At 48.5% G+C, this 18,431-nt stretch overlaps 1 protein-coding gene across 3 annotated transcripts in view; it reads left to right on the top strand.

Moving 5' to 3' along the window:
* The first annotated feature begins 1 nt into the window (after window position 1).
* PPP6C (protein phosphatase 6 catalytic subunit) overlaps window positions 2–18,431 on the top strand; it is a 28,685-nt gene continuing 10,255 nt past the window's right edge. The window contains exons 1-2 of one of the 3 annotated variants that reach the window (XM_075579401.1): window positions 2–89; window positions 15,849–15,944. Coding sequence is in view for 1 of the 3 variants with exons in the window: in XM_075579399.1 (XP_075435514.1) it covers window positions 8,044–8,118; window positions 15,849–15,944 (171 nt within the window). In the remaining 2 variants the exon portion in view is untranslated. Of the gene's footprint in view, window positions 90–7,308; window positions 7,480–7,953; window positions 8,119–15,848; window positions 15,945–18,431 lie in introns of those variants that run through there. The other 2 variants (XM_075579400.1, XM_075579399.1) reach the window with 2 other exon arrangements.

Below are 18,431 nucleotides of genomic sequence, written 5' to 3'. Positions count from 1 at the left end.
TTCAGTCGGTCCGACCAATGGGAAGTGGCCGCGCCCTTTTCCTGCACGTGTGAGATGCAACTAGTATAAAAAGCGGAGACCGTGCGGAGGTTTGTTGCCATTTTACGATTGGATGCTGGGGCAGCGCATGTATATTGTTGAGAGCTGTACAGAAATGTGGTCCCCTCACTAGAGTATGTAATAGCTATGCACATACTGCTGGGGTTCCGTGCAGAGACCTCCAACGGGTTTAACATGTAATGTTAGACTGATTCACTGCTATATACTGAATTCGACTCTGTTGCATAATTATTGAATTGAAGAGAGATTCGCTGCTATATGAGTGGGATTCACTGCTATATGAGAGACTCGCTGCTATATGAGTGGGATTCACTGCTATATGAGAGACTCGCTGCTATATGAGTGGGATTCACTGCTATATGAGACTCGCTGCTGTGTGAGTGGGACTTGCTAAATGAGTAGGACTCGCTGCTGTATAAGAGGCTCGCTGCTGTATAAGGCCTCGGCCATGCTCCCTGCTGGTGTGCTGAGGCGCAGGGAAAGCGGGTGCTTTCCCTGGCCTTGCGGTTGCTTACCGCACGCGCTGTCGGGGCGTGCCGGGGCGGGCGCGTCACTGGCCGGTGGCGGGCCAGTGATCTCACGGAGCTGGTTCGCCCTCATTGGGCGAACCGCTCACGTGACCGGCCTGTCGCGCCGGCAAGCGGGGGAATTTAAAATTCCCCTAAGACCTGTGCTTCCGCACGCGCGTGGAAGCGCAGGTGAGCCCCTACTAAAGTTGCTCTAATTGCGGCTGTAGGGGCTCAGTGCTGAGCACGAGCGCGCCTCAGCACGCTTCCGCCAGCAAGCGGTAAACATGGCCGAGGCCTAAGAGACTCGCTGCTCTATGAAGGACTTGCTGCTATATGAGTGGGACTCGCTGCTATAGGAGTGGGAATTACTGCTGTATGACTGAGACAAACTGCTCTCTTTAGCAGGTGATATTGAACTTAACCCAGGCCCTCCCTTTTCAACCCTGACCCATACCCCTGTGAATACCCCTTTCAAATTAAAAAAAAATGTCTTATCTGTCACCCATATAAATATCCGGAGCCTGCTGCCCAAACTGGATTAACTAAGCATGGTGCCTTATGCAAAAACCCAAAGCCATCATTCTCACAGAAACATGGCTAACCCCTAAAACCCTCGATTTCCATTCAGGGATACTCCATTTCTAGATTCCAAAACAAGTGTGTGCAGCGCACAGCAAGAGAGAGGGGCAGGTCTGACAAAAATAATTACTTGATTGGGAAGCCATAAAAATCGAGGGTAGCAGCCCTTCTACGCGTTTCCTGCAGGTTTGTGCACTTTATCAAGAAGAACTTCTTGATAAAGTGCACGAAACGCGTAGAAGGGCTGCTACCCTCGATTTTTTTGGCTTCCCAATAAAGTAATTATTTATTTTTGTCAGACCTGCCTCTCTCTTGCTGTGCGCTGCACACACTTGTTTTGGAACCTTGGATTTTGGACACAGCTGCACGCTTAAGGAATACTGCTGGGGACTACGGGAGTACTCATACCTAAGAGCCAACCTAATGAGGAGGGGTAATTGCATGCCCACCCCCTACCTTCAGGGTGCTATAGAGCCTCTCTAATTAGGTTTAGAGTATTACTGGAGTTATTGTGTATTGGTTAAATACCCAGCGTGCTTTTCCTTTTTCATGAATGGATTATACTATGGGGATAGGACTAGGCATTTGAGCATCACTTCTCTACATGTATACTCCATTTCTAGGAAAGATATGTCAAAGAGAGGAGGGGTGTTATTTTATATTGCAGACACCTTACAATTAACACTGCTAAATTGCCCCCCAAACCCACCCTCTTGAAAGCCTAGTTGGCAAAATCTGTCTCCCCATTTCTAAGCCCATTCTTATTGCTGGGCCCCCCTAAAGCCCCACTACAATCCCTGACTGATATCACCAAGTTTCTTGGCTCAATTTCCTCTCTGAATGAGAAGAGTGAGCTGCTAGCTCCTGGGGATTTCAATTACAATTGGCTTGACCCTAAAAACAAGAAAATTCACATATAACTCAAGTCACTTAACCTAACGCAACTAATTTCCCAACCCACACGCACAAACCTAAAATCTCACAACCATTCCTTGCTATGCTGGATTCTCTCCTTTTAGTCCTAGCAGAATCAAATCCTCTGGCATGCTACCTGCCATTTTCAGTGACCATGCTGTGTAAGGAAAATCAAACCACCCCAATCAGGCCCTAAAGTTCTCCAAACTAAAACATTTAGAAACTTTAATAACCCAACACAGTTTCTGTCTGACCTTACCAACTGACCTTGGTACAGAAATCGACTTAATTCCCGACACTGATTCTGCGCTCGACTATTTCCAATCTGAGTTGTTAAAACTCTGATACCCATGCCCCACTACGCAGAATAAGAGTACTTACGGGGGGCCCACCTTCTGTGGGTTACAACTGACCTTATAGCACTCTACCAGTTCAAGGATGCCTTGTGAAAAAGCTACAAAATAACTGGCACTACCAAGGATCTTAATCACTACAGATGCCTGCGAAACATGTACACAAGGCAAACAAGGCATGCAAAAGCACAATATTACTCTGACAATCTCCACCAGAATACATCAAACCCAGCTAACTTCTGGAAGGTTATCAACAATATATTCCAGCCTTCTAACCATCAACAACCAAGTAATATCACTAAGGGGGATATTACTCTGATAAATCCCAAAGACGTTTCAAATGCATTCAATTAATACTTTGAGGGGTGTGCTACTAACATATTAGCGAAACTCAACCCGAACTACAAACATGAACCTCACTCTGGGAGTACTCCTAGAGCCCAACCCTCTCCCAGCACTGCTCACAATTTCTATTTTGTCCCAGGATCTGAAGAGGAGAATACACAGGCGCTACTCAAATGTGGACCTGATTTATTTCAATCTAATTTCTTACAACTTGGTTCCCCAGTCATTGCCAAACCGCTTGCCTCCCTAATCAACTACTGTATCGTGTCTGCAGGCCATATCCCTAAGACCTGGAAAACTGCCAGAGTTGTCACAATCTTCAAAAGTGGCGACAAAAGCACTGTCTCAAACTACAAGCCAATCTCTATTCTCCCAATACTATCCAAAGTCATGGAAAAATGTGTTCACTTCCAATTAAGCGATTACTATACCAAGACAAATTTCCCTAGCAAAATTCAATCTGGCTTTCGCCCCAAACACTCCACCGTAACTACCCTGCTAAAAGTTTGCAATGAGATCCAGTGTGGAATGGAACGGGGACAACTCACTGGTGCAGTATTCCTAGATTTTGCAAAGGCTTTTGAAATTGTTGATCATGTTATCTTGCTAAACAAACTCCAGTGCTCTGGAATACGGAAGCATGCTTTAAACTGGTTTCATTCCTACCCATCAGGTAGATCCCAACGTGTCCATCTCAGGCTCTAACTCCAACCCCCTGGATATCACCTGTGGTGTCCCGCAAGGCTCTGTTCTGGGGCTCCTTCTCTTCTCAGTGTTCATCAATGATCTTCCTACAGCTTGTAAGGGAGCTTCAATACACATGTATGCATATGACACAATCTTATATGCACACAGCCATAGCCTCTCCGACCTTGGAAATGTACTTCAATCTAACTTTTTGAGACTTGAAAATTGGATTTTCCAAAACAAACTGTTTTTAAACACTGACAAGACTGTAACAATGGTATTTGGGACCAAGGCTAAATTTCTAACGCTTCCAATGAATGAGCTTCAGATCAGAACCAACTCTACTACTACTACCATCCTAGCCCCTGTCACTAGTTTTAAATATTTGGGATTATGATTTGACTCCCATTTAACATTTGGGTTGCACATTGATACCCTGACATCCAAAACCTATGCCAAACTAGGTGTACTTACAGGAACAAATCCTCCCTAAGCCTGCTGGTCAGAAAGCGTATAGCACAGCAGATGCTAATGCCAATTATAGAGTATGGTGACATAGTATATGGCTCTGCATCCCAAAACCACCTTAGCAAACTAGACACCCTCTACAATTCAATTTGTCGTTTTGTCCTCCAATGCAACTAGAACACACATCACTGCCAAATGCTCAAAGAACTAGATTGGTCATCACTTGAGTCTAGGCGCAAAGTTAATCTTTCCTGTCCAGGGTTGCCACCTACTGAAGTCTAACCCGGAGATATATATATTTTTTTAAATGCCGCGCTTACTTTCAGCGACGTGTCCCGGCTTCTTCTCCTTGCAACTGTTCTCAATATGGCCGTGTGGAGTCACATGGCGCTGCGTTGTCATGACAATGGGACGCTATGCAGCACCGCGTTTCATCATGACATCACTTGGCATCCCATTGTCATGGCAACGGACATGCAGCTCCTCACCCCTACCACATGCAGCTCCTCACCCCTACCGCACGCAGCTCTTCACCCCTACCACATGCAGCTCCTCACCCCTACCACATGCAGCTCCTCACCCCTACCGCACGCAGCTCCTCACCCCTACCGCACGCAGCTCCTCACCCCTACCACACGCAGCTCCTCACCCCTACCGCACACAGCTCCTCACCCCTACCACACGCAGCTCCTCACCCCTACCACACGCAGCTCCTCACCCCTACCGCACACAGCTCCTCACCCAAACCACACGCAGCTCCTCACCCCTACCGCACGCAGCTCCTCACCCAAACCACACGCAGCTCCTCACCCCTACCACACGCAGCTCCTCACCCCTACCACACGCAGCTCCTCACCCCTAACGCACGCAGCTCCTCACCCCTACCACACGCAGCTCCTCACCCCTAATGCACGCAGCTCCTCACCCCTACCGCACGCAGCTCCTCACCCCTACCGCACGCAGCTCCTCACCCGTACCGCACGCAGCTCCTCACCCCTACCACACGCAGCTCCTCACCCCTACCACACGCAGCTCCTCACCCCTAACGCACGCAGCTCCTCACCCCTACCGCACGCAGCTCTTCACCCCTACCGCACGCAGCTCCTCACCCCTACCGCACGCAGCTCCTCACCCCTACCGCACGCAGCTCCTCACCCCTACCGCACGCAGCTCCTCACCCCTACCGCACGCAGCTCCTCACCCCTACCGCACGCAGCTCCTCACCCCTACCGCACGCAGCTCCTCACCCCTACCGCACGCAGCTCCTCACCCCTACCGCACGCAGCTCCTCACCCCTAACGCACGCAGATCCTCAACCCTACCGCACGCAGCTCCTCACCCCTACCGCACGCAGCTCCTCACCCCTACCGCACGCAGCTCCTCACCCCTACCGCACGCAGCTCCTCACCCCTACCGCACGCAGCTCCTCACCCCTACCGCACGCAGCTCCTCACCCCTACCGCATGCAGCTCCTCACCCCTACCTCACGCAGCTCCTCACCCCTACCACATGCAGCTCCTCACCCCTACCTCACGCAGCTCCTCACCCCTACCGCACGCAGCTCCTCACCCCTACCACATGCAGCTCCTCACCCCTACCGCACGCAGCTCCTCACCCCTACCTCACGCAGCTCCTCACCCCTACCACACGCAGCTCCTCACCCCTACCACATGCAGCTCCTCACCCCTACCACACGCAGCTCCTCACCCCTACCGCATGCAGCTCCTCACCCGTACCTCACGCAGCTCCTCACCCCTACCACACGCAGCTCCTCACCCCTACCTCACGCAGCTCCTCACCCCTACCACACGCAGCTCCTCACCCCTACCTCACGCAGCTCCTCACCCCTACCACACGCAGCTCCTCACCCCTACCACACGCAGCTCCTCACCCCTACCACACGCAGCACTTATCATCTGAGATCTGACTCCAAAAGACTGCTCATGGTCCCAAGGTTCAGCAAAGTATCCTCACCGCTCCGTGGTTGGTGGAATCCGGAAGCGCCTTGCAGGGGGTATTTCTGAATGCGGCCGCAGGAAACACCACTCCAAACTCGGCGTCGGTCCATTGACAATTCCTGAGGAAGCTATTGAAGATAGCGAAACGCGTAGAATCGAGGCGACAATGGAGCGACATTGAGGTGGACCGACGCGAGTTTGGAGTGGTGTTTCCTGCGGCCGCATTCGGAAATACCCCCTGCAAGGTGCTTCCGGATTCCACCAACCACGGAGCGGTGAGGACGTCTTTGCTCCATCTGATAATTCTCACATGCTGATTTTAACTTGTGGATTTGTAAGTGCGCACTTGTGAAGTGCTTCTTTATTAAAGTACCTTATATACGGTCTATGCTATGGTGTTTCTGCACCTTCTGCCCTAGTTACACCCACATCCATCTCCTGCACCCAGAGGGTCCACTACACGGAGTCTCTGTTTCTATACACCATTGAGTGTGACACGCTTGTTTGGCTCACACGTATGTGAGTATTACATCTACAGATTCTTGTCTACACTTATCATCATTTTCACTACTGTGCTGTACTATTTGCTTTTTCTCTTTGTTTGCATATGTGATCCCGCTCCCTCATTCCATTTGCCCACTGATCACCAAGGAACAAGAAGACTTTTCCTTACTTGAAAGTTGAGTGGGATCACTTTGTATTATTTAATTTTTATTATTTAAGGTTTATTGGTCACTGGTTTCCTTTTATAGTCAATTTTACAGTGTATTTTTAGTGTGTTTTAATTGTACACTTTGTTCTATCACTGGGAGTCACTGTCTATCTCATCCTCACCACCAGACCACTTCCCTGAGCGCCAGTCCTGTCTTTTTTTGTGTGTTCAGCAAAGTATCCGGCTGCTCCTCCTTCTCTTACTGTGCACCCCAAAACTGGAACATTCTACCGGGGACTCTCACAGCCGCCACCAGTCTAAGTTCTTTCAAAACTAAAGCTGCCTCACATCTTAGAATTCAAAAAAACTAATTGGTAGAACAGCAGGAACCCAAAAAAGCACCGATCAACTCACCAGGGATAACAAAAATAAAAAAAGTTTATTAGATCACATTATAAAAAACAAAAAACAAACTAACATAAAAAACGAAACCTACGCGTTTCAGGCTCTCCAGCCCTTTCTCAAGGAGTGTCATCCCTACTTGTCCCCTATACATGGGATACACCTTGTGTGCTGCATTTACAGTAGTTTTTGGTAAACCCTTGTGCAGCCCTCAGGTGGTGAGGGAGCTCAGCTATCATTCTAACTAGTCTGTACTCTGATCCAAAGGTACTGTTCCTCCTTGAACTGTGTGTTTGTATCAGTTTTTTTATTTTTATCACTTTCTTTATTTATTACACTACTCGGGACGAGTTGTGTCCAGCATCGTGTTAGTGCGAGCCAATTGGAGACAGTGGTGCCTTCCCCATCCCTGGACAGGAGAGGGTTAAGCTGACGCACTAGAAACCAGCGAAGTAAACAAAGGAATCTTCTGTGTGGACAAGCGGTGTTCCACAGGTTCATCATCAAGCGGCAAAGAGAGATTCGATGTGATTGTGCTCACACAGGCCCGTGTGAGTATTAATTTATTTTTATTGGCTTTTCACCCATCCTGTTTAAATATACAATTCACAGTGCATTGACTACGGTTCATCAGGACCCTTGTGCCTGTATTTGGTATTAGGTAAGTCTGGTTATTTAACTAGCCAGTCTACCCCTTTTATTATTGGTTTTTATTCTGATGTTACTCATCCGCGCTCCCCTTGCTATATGAGTGAGACTCACTGCTATATGAGTGGAACTGACTGTTATATGAGACTCGCTTCTGTATGAGTGGTATGAGTGGGACATGAGTGTTAATGAGTGCTTTGTAGTGACACTGGACAGGAGTGATCCTGTTAACATACCAATAAAGTTTTATTGATTAAAAAAAATCAGCTGCTCCTGTTAGCTCCGCCCCCTCCCCTATTGCGACGACCCGGCTCATAGGGAAGTGAAGATACTGGCCACGTTCCGGAAGTGACGCGTGGACGCGGTCCTTGTTCCGGATGTGACGCGACCACGCTGGCCCCGGTCCGGAAGTGACGAGTGGACGCTGCCTCCCGGTCCTCCCGCTGACAGTTGTTCCCCTGCACAAAATGGCGCCGCTGGACCTGGAGAAGTACGTGGAGATCGCGCGGCAGTGCAAGTACCTGCCGGAGAATGACCTGAAGGTTAGCGGTGTAACCGGGCAGCCTGGCGCTGTGTCCAGGAACAGCGCGCCGTCTGCTCACAGAGGGGCGGCGTGTATACCCATACTGTGTGTATATATATGTACATATCTCAGCCTGCTCACCCCTCTAATATATATATATATATTATACACACACACTGCATACATATATTCACTCACACTGTGTATATATGTACATATCTCAGCCTGCTCACTATATATAAATATATATATAAATATATATATATATAGCGCACTTTCTCCCACCCTCAGCGATAAGGCGTCTACGGTGTGTGGTGCTTTACCTGTGGCTCACAGGAGGCCTGAACCTCCGCCGCTGTGAGCCTGGGGTGTACCTGATTCGATAGGTGACAGCGCCTCCACCTGCACGGGATCCTAACTAGGTGGGATAACCCCGTGCAGGAACAAATAATAGCACACAACCTTTACTGTGACACAGATATATGCAGTATAAATGGAAATAACGCTACTGGTTACAGCTATACCTTCACCACGCAGGGCATTATCCCAGCACCGTGTAACCCACACCGTGTCCACAGTACCTGATGGGGGCCCTCGGCACCCAACCCCCACTGGGTGTCCAGAAGTATACAACCCCCACCCCTATATGTGGTCAGCGCTGCCACTATGGTGTGTGTACTTGGTTGGTGCATTATAAGATATAGGTACCTGCCGGGTGCTCCAGCACCCGGTAGCGCCGATTTTAGAGAGCAAGGGAATCTGCCGATCCAACGATATCCTCCGCGACGAGTTCGCCTTTCGCGTGGTGTGGTGTCCCACCACGTCTCAGCAACAGTAGTCTGGTCCCAGACCACAAGTATCAGGGTCGCACATGTAGCAGCTGTGTCCCTGAATTACTAAATAGCTAAGGGGGCAGGGTCCCTACCTAAGGGCCTGTTCCTGTAGCAGCCACAATCTATTACCGTGAGTTGGGGCCTAGGGGTAATCTGGCCTAGTGCAGAGGGTCACAGACCCCTGCACACACCTCGTACCCCTATTCTGCCCCAGCACCGATTGGCTTGCCTGCAGCTCGCAAAAAGTATCCATTCCCTGCTCCAGGGAATACTCAAGCCCTATTGGCTGTCCGGCTACATGTGGTGCAATCTCCCTTAGCATCATGGGTGTTGTAGTTAACTGCGGAGCCTTTCCCTATGGCTGCCGCGTGCGCGCAAGTATACTGCGCATGTGCTGAGTTTTGCGCATGCACAATAGAACCAAGATGGCGGAGCCCTAGTGTTCGGGCCACTGCGCAGCCAACGGAGCTCTCCCTGCACATGCTGGCAACTTGCCCAATCCAATTTTGATTGATACCACGAGAGTTCTCATCTGAAAGAATTTATTCGAACACGTTCCACTTTAAGACCAAAAAATCTTTATTTGCACTATGTTGTGTTTTCTATTTGTTTTTTTATTGTATATTGAAATTCGCGCTCCCCTATCCTTTGAGAAATAAATAGTTTTAAGTGGAGTCTGCAGACCCATCCATTTTAAGGGTTTTCGAGGAGCATTGTTCTATGTATATGTATCATTGTTTATCACCATTTATCTGCACTTATCTCATTTAAAACACCTTACATATTTCTATTGTTTTATGAGCACCTTTAGTTGCACTTTTTAGTGCTCTTTAATATTTAAGTGCCCACCCTGCACTTTGTTTTCACAACCTGCCCAATCGCCTGACACCTCCTGGAGGTACGTGCCCCCGCCGCCTGCACACCCACGTCCCCGCAACGGCCACAACTCTCCTGATTGCAGCGGAGGTGAGCAGCAGGGAGGGGGAGGAACAGAGCTCAGAGGGGGACCTGGCTACATCTATATATTGCAGAATAAATGAGTTCTTCAGTATTAGGTGATACCTTTTATTATTTTTTTTGGACTAACAATTTGTCATAGTCCTATGACATAAATTGTTAGTCCAAATAAAAAAGGTATCGCCTAATACTGAAGAACTCATTTATTCTGCACTATATATATTTATACACACACTGCATACATATATGTGCTGAAATAAATGATTATGCAGATATTGTAAGCGGTTATATCAAATGCCAATATCAATGTACAAAAGTATATGGGCAAAAAATAGTGTTTGCAGTGGGGGAGCAATTGGCAGCTCTAGAAAGGATGAACCTAATCCAAAAACAATTGTAAGGAAAAAAAGAGCACACGCTCCTATTGCATGTTAATAATAATACAATTTATCAAAAATAGGACAACCATTGTCCACACAGGGATAAAAAAGAATGATCAAACTGCATATTTAGCAAAGTTCAAAGATATAGTGTGACACCGCTGAGTTTAGACTCCAATGTAGGTGGAGGATAAGGTAGGAAGCCTACACCTGTGTGGCTGAGAGATGTTGCACACATCTATCCCTGTGTGGACAATGGTTGTCCTATTTGTAATAAATATTGTTATGAACATGCAATAGTAGTGTACGCTCCTTTTTTTTTCCCCTTACAAATGTGTGTATAATATTTATTACACGCACTGTATGTGTGTTGTATTGTATGTCTTTATTTATATAGCGCCATTAATGTACATAATGTACATAGCGCTTCAAAGCCGTAATACACATGATAATCGTATACTGTAAATAACAAATAATGCAAATAACATGTAATGGGAAGAAGCGCTTCAGATGTAAAAGTGACATTTAGGAAAAGGAGTCCCTGCCCCGCAGAGCTTACAATCTAATTTTGTAGAGATGAGCAGGCTGAGGTGTGTGTGTATATATATGTAAAATGCACGTGTGCATACATTACATATATACATGCAAGTATGTGTACCTTAGATGCACTTGTACATCTATATACACATGCAAATAGGCCTGCATACTTTAAATATATCTACACACACACATACTTATTTATGCATTTGTACCTATATAGAAACATATACGCAGACACATTAAAAATAAATATGTATCTATAACGCACATGGGTTGATGATCATTTCCCAGTAGCCAAATCGTTAGGAATGTGTGTGAGTTTATTTTACCAGTGCATCCTGAATGTGAAGGGGATATTTGATCAGAGCTGCCGATATCTCGACCCCCCCCCCCTACATACACCCTTCGGTTTCTCTCCACTTATGTCTTCATTGAGAGCATAACTTTTTCCATTATCAACCTTCGAAGCGAATGTTTATTTATTTTTTGCCTCGTGCGGCATCACTGATCCCCCGACTCGGTAATATCCAGCAGGCATGTCCTTGTGAGCGACTTTGTAGGTTGTTAGGTCAGTTGGGTGTGGTAGTTGTGTGAGCGGTTGGGATTATTGGGGCTGGTACTAAACATTGTTTCCTGGCGGCATGTTCTGGCTTCTCTGTGGAAGCTTGATATCCGGATCTACCGGTGACCAGCACTTACGGAAGAAAACATCTTCATAGTGTGAAAAGCATTTTTCTATTCTACATAATGGTGTTAATCTCGTGGAGATCAGGGACATCACAACCTTGAACTGCCGGGATCACTTGTAAATTAATCTGTGATGTTGCAAGATGATACACAATGCAAGATGGGAATATCTTTGGTCTAAAGAATGATGTCTTGTACATTTTAAAGAATGTCACACTGGTAAGTCTGCGGAAACTGGCGATTCCCAGTGATGGAACTGGCGCGCTTCAGCTCCTGGCTTCCGAGATCCTCACCGGGGAAGCTACCGGCATTACTTCCTGGTTTTAAAGTAAATTTAAATGTTCATCAGATAGGACGTCGCAATGTCATTGGTTGCGGCTTGCTATCGGTCTCAGATGTGGCTGATATTTTGTTTTTTCGTAGAAGGAGATTTAAACCCAGTAATGTCACCAGTTAGTATCACGAGTGTGAGAAGTAAAGTATGAGCGATTTCTGCTTTCAAAGTGCATCGTTAACAGAATTATTACGTGAACAGCTCAGTTTTGCTGTGGTTGGGGTGCTGTAAATCTCAAATATATCAATACTTCTTTTTAGGATAACCACGGCTATCCCAAGCGTTCTTGGATTCCCTTTCTGTAACCTCGACTACCTCCGCTCTGGCACTACACTTTATTTTTACATGGATCACATTTTAAGGAAGCAGAGAAGGGTGGGTCGCTGTGCTGGTCCTCTCTTCCGTTTTATAACACGAGAGGGAGGAGGGGTACAGTATGAGACCTTTTATTTGACCAGTAAGTAGTGGAGATGTTACACACTTTCCAACCTTGGGTTGGACCTGATGAAGGACCCGAGAGGTTGGAAAGCCTGTAACATCTCAACTACGTGCTGGTCCAATAAAAGATATCATACCCCCTCCTCCCTCTCCCTAATTTGTTAAATTTTGAGGAAGGTGAGCTAAAACCAGGATCACCAGTAGAAAAATAGCCAGGAGACAGACTTGCTAATGTTCTGTTTTTTTAGCTTTAATTGTATTGATATTTCAAACCTATTATAACATGTCACTTTCCGTATATAAGTCTTATGTATGTACAGTTTACACCTGACACGTTTCAGTACAACTAATATTTCACCTAAGCATATGATGCATTCAACATATGAAAATCCAAAATAAAATAAATTAAAGGCCGAAATGAAAATTAAGGGACGAGGAAGTGGGGTGTCAATGAAGGGCGCGTCTCCTCCCTCCAGCGCTCCCCGCTCCCCATTGGGTGCTCCATGAAACAAATAGCTTGATCTCTAACTTCAATTTGACTTTCTGCGGCACCGGCACCGGATTACCTAACCTGTTCTAAGTTTGGAATGACTAAAGAAAGATCCCACCAATCAGAGGAGAAAGCGTCTATAACTATCATTGCCAGATGGTGATGACCTCTACCCCTGGGATATCTGTCTGGGCCAATCATGGCGTCCAGACTTTTAAGAAATTGCCGCCAGTGTCGTTAACCAGACTCGTTAACTTATCCATCTGGTACACGTACCAAATCCTGTTCCGAATCGTGGGGATATTTGGAATCTCAGTTTGCTTCCAACGTGCTGCGATCACGCACCTCGTTGCCGTTGCAAAGTGTGCAACCAATTTATTTTTTGCTTTAGATAACCCCGGTAATGGTCTGTTCAGAAGGAACAACCCCGGATCCGGGGGAATTGTGGGGTCAAAATTCCTCAGTATCCAATTTCTGATTCCTTCCCATATTGACGTGATCCGAGGGCAAGACCACAGCATGTGTAGCAGGTCGGCCGATTCTTCACACTGTCGTGTGCACAGCGGATAGTATCCTGGCACAAACCTTGACTATTTCATTGGGGTGAGATACCACCGCATAAGGACTTTATATGCGTTCTCCTTTAATGTAGTGCAGATCGAACTCTTCGCTGTAGCCTCCCAAATGGCTGCCCACCCTTCTTCGTCTAACTCCTCCCCCAGGTCAGCTTCCCATCTCGCTATGTAGGACAGTTTCTGTTGGTGTGCATCTCCAGAACCGACCACTTCTCTATACCTTGCTAATGTTCTTAATACAACGTTTAGATCCTAGGTATAATAATTGTATTTTGCTCATATCTATATCTTTATATAGTGCCAACAGTATACTCGGCGCTTTACAAAAGACAAACGGCACAGGGAATTATTATTCAATAAGGCCACAAAGTCGGGCAATAGGAAAGGAAATCCTTGCCCAGGAGAGCTTGCAATCTAAGTGTTATGTTGGGAGAGTTACAGAGCTAAAACAAGAACTATTGCTGCACACCAATAAAGGAAGCAGTACTTCTATTCCCCAGCGCTCCTGCTTCAGGGAACCCCTGTCTGCACCCCAAGTTTCAGCAATCAGATAAGAAGCCGGGCACAACGGATTTCTGCAAAAAAAAACCTATTTATTGGGCCAAGTAATGACGTGATGTTTCGACGGGCACAGCTGCCTTTCTCAAGTTTGTGTGTTTGTGCGTGTGTGCGCGTGCGTGTGTGACACCATGAGTCCAGGCAATAGAAATGCTGCATTTAAGAGGTGTTTTAAGGTTTGTCTTAAAGGTGGGTTACACGGGAGGCAAGAACTTATTCACGGGATAAAGCACTAGACGGGACACAGATCAAATAAAAGGATATTTATTCCAGCCAGAGCCAACAGGCACAACACAATATCACAACGGAGCTATAATCGCAAATCAGGGGAATGGGAGTGGTGCCCGGTGCCACCGACATGACTCGCCTGGCGCAGCTGCCAATCCTGTGAGGTTCGGAGTCTCCAGGCCGCGCTCGGTGCAACTTGCAGGCGAGCACTTTTTGAATCTCACGCTTTGGAACGTCACGAAGCCTAATTTTCAGGTGTGTCCGGCACAGCCTGCGAGTCTACCTGCACACCAGCTCAGATCAGGTCCCCAGTGTCCGCTGCGGCTTGTGCGCCACACACCACAGCCCTCTATGGGGCAGGCCCCAGTGGCCGAGTGTGTGTGGGCGCACAGGGCTGTGGCGAGTACGTTGGCAGGGAAGACAATAATTTTGTCTTCCCGTGCCGCGGTCACGTGCTCGGCGCACACCAATGTAAGGGTAGATATGTCCCACCATGGGCGTGCCCCCCGTCATGGCCCCGCAGCTCCCCTACAGACCGCCGATCGCGGCTGTAATCTGTGCACGCGCCGCTAAGCCGCACGTGCAGCAGGGAGCACTGGGGCTGTAGGGAAACGGGGGGGGGGGGGGAATGTGCAGCCATGGTGGAGCATATCTGCCCTTCCATTGGCTGACGCGGCACGGGACGACAAAATTGTCTTCACTGCCGGCGGACGCGCCATCATGAGGGGAGCGCACACGCAAGGAGCTACTGGGGCCTGCCTGAATAGAGGTGGGTGTCTGGTGTGCGAGGTGCCCGCCACTGGGGACCCGGCCTTGGGTGCTCAGATCGGCTCTCCCCTTTCTAATTTAAAAGACCTGACCCCACTATTGATTGAGCTCTGTGGGCGGGGAGAGGGTAAATGTATCTTGCTTGCCAAGATTTTGGCGAACGTGCGTTGACGGTCATTACCGTTTTTTATTGGTAGATTAGAAGGTTTTGCATTTAGATCAGATCTTCGAGTTAAATAAAAACATTGTTTTTTCGGCATTGAGGACCGGCGGGACCTCAGGAGATGAACAATGTGGGTTTTTAAGTTCTGGAGACGCGTTTAGTTGCTGCTGTTCTTTCAGTGTGATCACCGAATGCTGCGGGTCGCTAGTGAGCCTCAGTTATCTGTTGTAGCTTTCTTTTTTCGATGGATGTTTTTAAATATCGGGCAGGGGGGGGAGCGAAAAGATAACTTAACTGGTGATGAGTATCTCCGTAAAGGGGAGTCCCCGGAGATAACAAACTGCGATTGTGCTCCGAATGGGGGACGGTTATACTGGTTAATTGTTGATCCAGACCTCTCGTTTTCCGGTTTGTTTTGGCTAATGATGGCCACATAATCGGATTTAGATTCGCAGTCACATATACCTGAAGGATACAGAAACTGCACAAAAAGCAAATAAGTGACATTTGCTACTTAAAACACGTCAATCATTAAAGTAAGCTAATTAACATTGATAAGATGCTTTAAAAAAAAATTATGTTTATTGCCCTCTACATGTAATACCCCTTATTATAAGATTTATTTACTATATATACGTATGGAAATATGAGCAATTGGCTTGTCTCTTGTCTTCTGTGCACATTACCATGTTTTATATAGAACAGCTCCTCTTTCTTTCCAGAAGTGCTCCCACGGGGACTCTGCCTGTGTGTGTGTTAATATACTTGTGTTTTTTTATTTCTCTCGTTGATTTAAAGCGATTGTGCGATTACGTGTGCGACCTGCTGCTCGAGGAGTCCAACGTTCAGCCCGTGTCGACGCCGGTGACGGTGTGCGGAGATATTCATGGCCAGGTAAAATTTGGCACTTCCAATGCCTCCGGTGAAGAACGTGTCCCTCCCTCCCAGACATGCTGGGAGAGGCGATGGGCTCATCTCTTGTAACTCTCTTTCGCTGCAGTGTAATTGGGTTTGTTGGTCTATTGATAAAACGTCACCCAGAAAGAGGGCAGTGCCACGCTGTCCCGGTTTCTAGGCCTCCTACAATACACCCCCTTATCTCACAGGTTGACAGCTATTGGTTGCAGATGGCGTTCAGTTCATATGGCATCGAACAGGTTATCCCAGAGGTGGCCAACTACAGTCCTCAAGGGTCAACAGGTCAGGTTTTAAGGATATCCTTGCACAGGTGCATCAGTTGAACACCATCCCCTGTGCTGAAGCAGGGATGTCCTGAAAACCTGACGTGTTGATGACCCGTGAGGACTGGAGTTGGCCTCCCCTGGGTTAAACAAATGCAAAATATTAGAAACTTAAAACAGTCAGAGTTGATGTCTGCAAGTGCAAAAAAAAAAAAAAAGTACCTCTCTCCCTTTCCAACGCTGTTTTTAATGTATTTATTTATTTTAAGCTGATGAGTTTGCAATATTAAATGTCCGGGAGGTTAAAGTGGAGCTCGTCCCAGTACAGTCTAAACCAGCGGTGCGCAAACTGGGGGGCGCGCCCCCCTGGGGGGGCGCAAGATTGTTTAGGGGGGGCGCAGGAAGCAGCGGCGATTTTGCCAGGAGCAGAGGGAAAAAAGCCGTCTGCATCTGCAATTTTTCTTTTGGCCATTAGGTGGCGCTGTGCTGCGCTGTGCTACAGTACACAGCAGCATCTCGTTGCTTCCTGCGTGTGTGACATGGGGAGAGGGGGTGAGTGAGACTGGGACATGGGGGGGGGGGGGGTGAGTGAGACTGGGACATGGGGGGGGGGGGGTGAGTGAGACTGGGACATGGGGGGGGAGTGAGACTGGGACATGGGGGGGAGTGAGACTGGGACATGGGGGGGGAGTGAGACTGGGACATGGGGGGGGGGGTGAGTGAGACTGGGACATGGGGGTGAGACTGGGACATGGGGGGGGGTGAGACTGGGACATGGGGGGGGTGAGACTGGGACATGGGGGGGGTGAGACTGGGACATGGGGGGGGTGAGACTGGGACATGGGGGGGGTGAGACTGGGACATGGGGGGGGTGAGACTGGGACATGGGGGGGGTGAGACTGGGACATGGGGGAGTGAGACTGGGACATGGGGGAGTGAGACTGGGACATGGGGAGTGAGACTGGGACATGGGGGAGTGAGACTGGGACATGGGGGAGTGAGACTGGGACATATGGGGGAGTGAGACTGGGACATATGGGGGAGTGAGACTGGGACATATGGGGGAGTGAGACTGGGACATGGGGGGGAGTGAGACTGGGACATGGGGGGGAGTGAGACTGGGACATGGGGGGGAGTGAGACTGGCACATGGGGGGGGAGTGAGACTGGCACATGGGGGGGAAGTGAGACTGGCACATGGGGGGGAAGTGAGACTGGCACATGGGGGGGGAGTGAGACTGGCACATGGGGGGGAGTGAGACTGGGACATGGGGGGTGGGAGAGTGAGACTGGGACATGGGGGGGTGGGAGAGTGAGACTGGGACATGGGGGGGTGGGAGAGTGAGACTGGGACATGTGGGAGAGTGAGACTGGGACATGGGGGAGTGAGTGTGAGACTGGGACATGGGGGAGTGAGTGTGAGACTGAGGCATGGGGAGGGTGTGAGTGACATGAGGGGGGTGAGAGTGTGAGATGGGGAGGGGAGTGAGAGTGAGTGTGACATGGGGAGGGGGGTGAAAGAGCTACATGGGGATGGGGATGAGAGAGACATTGGTGGGAGGGAGGGAGACACTGGCAGGAGGGAGAGAGACACACAATGGCTGGAGGGAGAGTGTGAGAGAGACACCAGGTGGAGGGAGAAACAATAGCTGGTTGGAGAGTGCAAGAGAGACACTGGGGGGAGGGAGAGGCAATGGCTGGAAGGAGAGTGAGAGACAATGGAGGGAGGGGGAGACTAGGGGGAGGGAGAAAGAAAGAGAGACACACAGGGGGAGGGAAAGAGAGTGGGGGGAGACACTGAGGGGAGGGATAGAGAGGGACTGGAGGGGGAGTGAGAAATACAGGGAGAGACTGGAAGAGGTTAGAGAGGTCCTGAGGTGTTCTAATGTGGCGGGAAGAGAGAGATTAATAATACAGCAGAAATGGGAACGCTATTAGACAAATATTATAATATTTATTTTTAAGTTATGTAATTTGTGCTATAAATACTTTTTTTGTAGACGCGTGGCGGGGGCGTTACAAAGCTGGTTCGCCCTCAATGGCTGAACCAGCTCACGTGCGCTGACGTCATGTGATTTTGATTACATCAGGCAGGGGGGGCCCGAGAAATTTCATGGATGAAAAGGGGGGCTCGGCATAAAAAGTTTGCTCACCCCTGGTCTAAACTAAAGGTTAGAAAAAAGTGCTTTGTGTCTGGAGGG

The sequence above is a fragment of the Ascaphus truei genome, chromosome 21, assembly GCF_040206685.1.
Source record: "Ascaphus truei isolate aAscTru1 chromosome 21, aAscTru1.hap1, whole genome shotgun sequence".
Lineage (NCBI taxonomy): Eukaryota > Metazoa > Chordata > Amphibia > Anura > Ascaphidae > Ascaphus > Ascaphus truei.
The sequence above is the reverse complement of the archived record's forward strand: the minus strand, read 5'-3'. Positions and strand labels throughout refer to the sequence as shown.